The following is a 7,577-nucleotide window of genomic DNA, read 5'->3' as shown; positions in this document are numbered from 1 at the left end:
ATATATATATATATATATATATATATATATATATATATACACATATATCATTATGTAATGTTGGTAATAAATCAATCGGATTAACGGAAATCAACAAAGTCACATGTGGTACTCATTTTAATGACTTTAAATGAATCACAGAAAGTAATGCGCGATTTTCTCCAGGATAGCGTTACACGCAGCGTACACGGGACATCTCTACGGGACGTCAATACAAAATTCGTGTACATCGTTCCATTACGAAAATAGTTTGACTTTTACGACATATATATAGTGTCTCAAATAAATTCATCGTATCTGTGGCTGTATATACGTCATGAGAAAGTCGCGACGGCACACTAAAAATACATACGTCTATCTAACAACAATTCCGTCCGATATAAGCTTCGATAATTATCAAAAACTGAACATGTAATATAGCTATCGGAGAAATCGTCAACTAAATCATATATTTTTATTATACATATTTTACTCCATTTTAATCGAATCCGTTACGTTTACCGTCGCACTTCTAAGACATATTCGTGTTTGCACGGGAGAAAAGTGCGACTAATCGTTTGTTCGTGTTAAAATGGCGACAATAATCGTGACAATAACAATTAACAGTGACACTCACGATTTCGACTTTATCAATATAATACCGTTCTTGCGTGTCATACGCCATAATATACAATTCTTAACATTTTAATCGCGACAAACAGGTATGTGCACTATCCAACAATATCGGCCACCGGCGAATAAAAATTTACAATATTTGATTTCACGGTCAAAGTATTACATAATATTTATATATACGTGTCGCGTTACATTATTATTCAATTCCAACAACGTACCTGAGTTAATATTTGTTCTACAAAAAATTCTCGTTATAACTTTCGAGAAAAAAAAATTATGTATTATATATCTGTTGTAATAATAATTACTGTAAAAGTACAAAAGTAATTACTATATATACATGTGTGTATAAATGTGTATGTATGTATATGCAGTAATTACTGTATTAATAATCACGTTATTCCATCACAATAGGAAATTACATAATCGAAATACATACTAACATATATATACATATAAATATACATATATTTATATATTTTAGTATATTTATATATATATATATATAAATATATAAATGTCTCAAAACTCAACACTCTGTCTTTCTCTTTTTTCTTCCTGGTCGGAAAAAATTGGCCCCTATATAAGTTTTATGAAATTTTGATGTCACGGATACACATGTGTATTTATTTATGTTTACTGACATTTGATGTCATTATCACGTATCGATTATCACGATCAATCACGATCTGACACGTTCGCTCGCACGCTGTCGCTTCACAAAATTGTTTTCCATTATATTCTAGTCAATTTTCGATTAAATACTTAATCTTCACGCATTTTTATGTGATAGCATTTCGTTAAATATATATTTTGTTTATCTATATCAACAGCAAATACTCATCTTGTCGCTATTAAGCTGATTACATTAATCGATAATAGTTTCTCTAGATAACGTTCATAGAAAATATATAGTCGCCTTTTGCGCGGTGTCGTACCTTCTCACTGCAAATTGAGCCTTCTCACTCGCGCTATAAACACTTCCCGCCGTTTATCACTTGGCAGTGTCCTTTTTCTCGAATATATTCACGATAACGCAATTTCTGTTCAAATTCAACACGAGTATCCTTCTCGATACGACTATCGCTACGAAGTTTCGTTATTTTCGCGTGAAGATAGTCTTTAAGTCACGTACTTAAGTGATCGTATACTTTCGCTAGTCCATTACTATTATGCGGCACGAAAATAATTCTCACAGGAATATATCAAAATAATATATTTATATATATATATTATTTACAGTTAATATATAGATACATACATACATGCATATATATATATATATATATATATATATATATATATACATACACACACACATATATGTATGTATATGATATTTATATGTACAAAATGAGAAATTAATGAATAAATAAATAACGTAGCAAAGTACCTCGTGAACTATTCATTTGAGAAAAAAAAATCGTCCCAATGCATTCCTAGCAAGTTTAGACAGAGACTACCTTTAATGTACAATTCTCCTATTCTAATCGTTCCCGTTATTATTTATATATGAGCCGTTCTCATATAAGTATTATGTCAAAATAGAGTTTAAATTGAACTAATGTCTCAATTTAACGTCAAGTCCAGTAATATCATTGAGATTGAGCAGCTTTCACACATGCACATTCACGCATGTTGCAGTTCTTGCAGAATTTCCTCCGAATCGTGTGTAACTCAAGCCCAAACCATCACGACATCGTGTCATAATCCCAAGTACGCGCATCACTACGACGGTACCAGAGTGCTCGAAAAATTAAAGTGCCATGTCCCACTAATAAGGTATGCTACAGTGATATATATTAATTAACGCTACTGTACGTACACAGAAAAGATGAAGATTGAATTAGCAGTCATAGGTAATGATAAAATAAGCGATATGATACGTAACGTCATGCTGCTAATTCTACCATTCGCAGGTTCGAAAAGAATTACAAAAAAAGAGAGAGAAGATTAAACAGACTTTTTAGTGTACAATCACAAAAAAGATTAAAGCCTATAAGAGTTAATGCTGAATTATAGTCGTGAATACGTGATATAATTTGTTCATTTTCAACAAAAATACCCAAACAGTCGATAAACAATTCGATGAAAAGTTTGTTGTGATTCACATCATACAATGATCATACAATGATACTGTATTTGTATGTGTGTATGTGTATATATATGACACACAGTCAGGCTTTTTGAACGTTAACGTTTTGATTTGCGAGCTGTGAGACGATCTTACTTCGTTATGATATAAGCATTTTTATAAAGATTCATATGTGATGCGGACATATTGAAAGTCATAAATATCGACGGAAACGTTTAGGTATTTTGACTGTACACAAATTATATTCACGATCACAATTTAGCGTTGGCTCTTATAATCCTTAATTTCTTCTGTGACAAAAAAAGAACAGTCTTATCGTTCGGTTTTATAAGTGGGCCTTTTCTTGATTTCATCAGAATATTTACACTCGCGTTCCTCGATCATGGAGCGGTCACGGTACAAATTCATTAAAAGAGAAAGCCCACCGATAAGCACATGAACAATAGAAAACAGGAATAACGGACACGATCGTTCGCGAAGCAAAAGAAACAAGACTCTGATCGAAAAAAAGAGAGAGGGCCAAGAGCACTAGCGTCTCATCGTGAGAAGTGAAGCTCAAATTACAAATATATCTTCGCTTCACACGATGGTAAACTACGAGCACGTCTGCTTGGGATCGTAAGAACGCGCTGCCGGGACTCGAGGAGCAGTCACCATGGTCGGATCTACCATACGGCATAAGAACAATGATGGAATGTTCTTATCCAGAGCACCTAGCTACGGCGAAGACGGTGGAGGAGGAGGAGGTGTAGAACTAGGTGGCGGGCCACAAGGTAGCGGAGGAGGCGGAGGCGGCGGGGGTGGCAACGATGATGCCGCATCCTGCTGGGCAGACACCGACGGCTGGTGTATGATGGTCTGGCCCCGGCGAAGATTTGGCAGCATAGACGGCGGCGGCACCGACGTGTCAATAGCGCCTTCCGGCGTCATTATAACACCTCCCGCCGAGTACATTGATGGAAAGGCCTGCTGTTGCTGGTATTGTTGGTAATGTTGTTGATAGAAAGCAGGGTCGAACATGTACCCGGCGGGATTGTACATCGTGTGCGACGGATAGTTGGCGAAGAAGTACTGATCCGCGCGCGCCTGGCCGGCGTGGCCACCCCTCGCATAGCCTAGATCGCCGCGAACGGCGGGTGAAAGTGTAGGGATAGACTGATGCGGGTAGGGAGGTTGGTTGCGGGCGTGTTTACTGCCATAACTATCTCGTTGATAGTAACCATCGCCGCTGCGCTGACTGGATGCTGCGTAAGGACCAGTGGCTAGTGGTGGGGGGGCGCGACCGCTGTAATGACGGGCGCCTCTACCACCTCCACGTACCTTATTACTGCTCCCGGAGCTATAATGCCTGCCGTTCTGCCGTTCTCCAGGTCGGTGTCCCTGGCCATAGCCCGCTGCAGCTAACTGCGACTGTTTCTTCGCGGACGACTGGCCGCTGGTAGTCGGCCCGCTTTCCGTCTGGTCGGTCCGCTCACGTTTCCGACTCATGCTTTCGTTCACCGACTCAGAGGTTGCGTGTGAACTGCTCGCAGTGCCGCTCGAACTGCTGCTCACTGGCGTCGACAGCTGGGACAGCGGAGCTTGCGGCGACAGCGAAGTCGGTGCTGTGGAACCCCTGGCGATACTGTCAGTCCGTATCTTGATTTTCAGAGGTCCCTGGACCATCGGCTGTGCTGGTGAACTAGGCATGCTGTCAGCCCCCTTGAGTCGCTCCTTCGGGATCTTGATCTTTAGTCCCGTGCTCTGCGGCGACTTGTTCTTGTCCGGTAACGCCGCACTGCTACCGGCCGCGATGTTCGTACTCGGCGGCGCTTCCGTACTCAAGTTCAGCTTATCCTTGGGAATAGTGATCTTGATGGGCGCCGCCGACGGAGTCTCCTCGCTCCGTTCTTTGTCTTTCTCCCGATGTTTCTCCTTGTCCTTGTCTTTGTGCTTGTGTTTGTGTTTCTCTCGGCTCTTGTCCTTATCCTTATGCTTGTGTTTTTTCTCTTTTTTCTTTTTCTCGCTTTTGTGGTGATCCGATCGTTTCTCCTCGGGCGCAGGCACCGCTGGCGTTGGAGGGACGACCGGAAGCGAGACGGACGTTGGCTCTGTGCCGCTCGGTCGATGTGTGAGCGGCACGCACGAGAGAGCACTCATGTCGACCGTCGAGATTATCGACGAGGTATCACTTGTGGTCGACACGGACAAGCTGCTGGAGGTTGTCATCGGGAGTTGTTGGTTCGTCAGTAGATGAATAGCGGACTGTTGTTGTAGGAGGTCCGAATGCATCTGCTGATTGTGAGTCTGGCCGTGTTGCTGCTGCTGCATTGCTGTCTGCAGCAACGACGGCATCGGGGCTAGTGGCTCTTGCAGCAACGCGCTGATACTTTGCGCGGACTTCATCGGGGAATACTCGAGCCTCGGCTGTTGCGAGTGGGAATGTGGATGCTCGGACTTCACGGTGGTAACCGCCTGCTGGATTCTGTGCGGTTCCTTTTTCACGTGATGCTCCAGAGGTTCCTGTTTCACCACTGCATTCGGATCCAAGCCGTTTGGCAGTGTCTGCACGCTCATCGACGACACTTTATGTTGTGTCATTGTCGCGTTGAGGCGAGGCACTATCGCGTCCAGCTCGTATTTCACCAATTGCTCTGACGGCTTCACGTCAGCGCTGATGATCGCCGAAGAGCTGGTTCGGCCGCTGGTGGTCGACAGCGGAGCATCGCGAATCGGTTGGATCAGCTCGGGTACGCGACCGAGCATCCTCATGGCCTCCAGGCTAGATGGATCCTCGGTCTTTACTTTCACCGAGTGCTCGCCGGTATTCTCGCCGGTACTGGTGGTACGCGGCCTCTTGTGTGGCGGCGCCGTCATGCTGTCATTGGACGGCCGCTTCATCGCCGATGAGTCCTGTTGCTGCGTTGTCGGTGGACTTGCGAACGGCGACACGCGCTCTTGTTTTATGGCCCTCGCCGCAGAGGGCGGTGTCCTCTGTTTCGATTTAGGCCGTTGCGCGTGAGGTTCCCTCGTGGTCGGCGCCTCTGGACTGAAAAGCGACCTATGCCGGCTGGTGGGTGGCGTCAGTTGCTGCACGTCGACAGATGTCTTCTCGGAGTCGTCGTGCATCCTTGGTCGTTTTTCTGGTTTCGAATCATCCACGTTGTTCAATGTGGATAGACACGCCTGGGAACTGCCGTTCTTGATGGTGTCTTTCAAGATTTGAGACACGCCGTAAGCCGAGTGCTGATTATGTGCACTTCTGGCTGGCGTGCTCTTCTGCGAGACTTGAGACGCAGCGGAAACGAGTGTGGGCGCGCTGGGTGACTTGTCTTGTGGCAGCGCGCCCTGACCCATCGCTGAGTGCTTCACGTCGGCCGTGTGCGAAGCGCTCAACGACTTATCGTACTTGCTGTGATGCGCTTGTTTTTGCGCATTCAACATGTACGGCACCTCCGCTGGTTTCGGCGGCGGCGGAAGTGGCTTCTCGATGAGCTTCCGCACTTCCTCGCACTTCTGCTCCAAGATATCCGATTTGCGTTGTTGTCGGTCGACCCTGGAAGCGAGATCCGGATACTTGCCGCCATATGTCTTTTGCTCGCTGTCCTTTTTATGGTCGGCAGGTTTGCTGTGCCTGGGGTCGTGCATCCTTTTATCATATGGTTGCTGTTTGCCGTCGAGCGCGTTCAGTCTGTGCAGGTTGTAGTTGTTATTGCTCGACGGCTTTTCTTGCGAGTTACCGTGGTTCGTATCTTGCGTGGTTCCTGCCTCTGTTCGATGAGCCACGGCGTCGAGAGCGGCGTCTAAGCTAACGTCTCTCGAAGGATGCGCGACACCGGTACTTGTGCCGCCGACATTGTACTCTCTTGGCAACCGCTGTCGATTAGGATCGCGGCTGGCCTCTCTCGCTTGTGTACCGGCCGAGTGTCTCTGCGAAACCGGTTGATTCACCTTCATGTCGGGTCTGTGATGATGATTGTGATGAAGACTCGACTTCTGCACTGACGGCAACTGATGCTTATTCGGCACACTCGCATTCGCCACGGCTTTGTGATGATGCGAGTGATGCTTGCTAGGATCAGTGATGTGACCCTGCGTGCTCGTCGATGCGGGCGCAGCCTTTTCTCTCTCAAGGCGTTCGCGCTCCTTCTTCTCCCGATACTCGCGGTAATCAATCGGCCTCGACGACGATGAAGCCACGCCTGCTTTCTTGTCGTCTGGTTTCTCTTGCTTCTCCTGTGAGTGATGCGGCCGACTCGAGTGAGAAGCAGATCCGCCGCCGTCCAACGTCGTTGCCGGAGATTGAATTTTATGAGGCTCGGTATCCTAAAAAAGAAATGTCCATTGTTTCTCTACAAACAGACTTACTCGCAAGACGTTCGTATGTTTGTACATTCAGCTAAATTACTTACAAATGGGGAATTCGACAAGCTCGGGTGATGCATATTCGGGCTCTGGTTTGCGGATATGCTCATAATCTTCTTCTTCAACCTCGACGGACATTTGTCGAATATGTGAAGAAATTCTGCTGTCAATTGCTGCAGCAGTTCCGAAGTTACGCTTTTATCCACGTACCAGAACCAATGTTTCCCTTCGTTGCTTTGTGGTATCTGTGCATAAAAAAAAACAAGCGATCGTTAAGAGCATGTCGATATATGTTAATACGATACGCGCGAAATAGTCAAAATCGAATACAGAACCGACACGAATCTGCCAAAGTACAATGAATAAGATTACTTTCTATCTAATTGCGTACTTTTTATCATGTATTTTTATTTATATCACGACTTTCATCGTGTTTTGACATTTCTCTGTTTGACTGGCGTGCGCGAATATCATAGATAATGTTTATGTAACAATCCACGTAAAATATTGTTATATATGAAAC

At 44.8% G+C, this 7,577-nt stretch overlaps 1 protein-coding gene across 5 annotated transcripts in view; it reads right to left on the bottom strand.

The window, feature by feature from the left end:
* LOC116853238 (cyclin-T) overlaps positions 1 to 7,577 on the bottom strand; it is a 39,862-nt gene that overhangs the window by 12,501 nt on the left and 19,784 nt on the right. For 3 of the 5 annotated variants that reach the window (XM_032834194.1, XM_032834196.1, XM_032834195.1), the window contains 2 exons: positions 7,102 to 7,299; positions 81 to 7,015 (listed from right to left, as the gene is read on the bottom strand). In XM_032834194.1, the coding sequence (XP_032690085.1) occupies positions 3,428 to 7,015; positions 7,102 to 7,299 (3,786 nt within the window). In that variant the 3' untranslated portion in view covers positions 81 to 3,427. Of the gene's footprint in view, positions 1 to 80; positions 7,016 to 7,101; positions 7,300 to 7,577 lie in introns of those variants that run through there. The other 2 variants (XM_032834197.1, XM_032834198.1) reach the window with 1 other exon arrangement.

This window comes from Odontomachus brunneus, unplaced genomic scaffold, assembly GCF_010583005.1.
Source record: "Odontomachus brunneus isolate Ranch 3 - 2012 unplaced genomic scaffold, Obru_v1 Obru_scaffold_293, whole genome shotgun sequence".
Classification (NCBI taxonomy): Eukaryota; Metazoa; Arthropoda; class Insecta; order Hymenoptera; family Formicidae; genus Odontomachus; species Odontomachus brunneus.
This window is presented reverse-complemented; position numbering and strand designations above follow the sequence as displayed.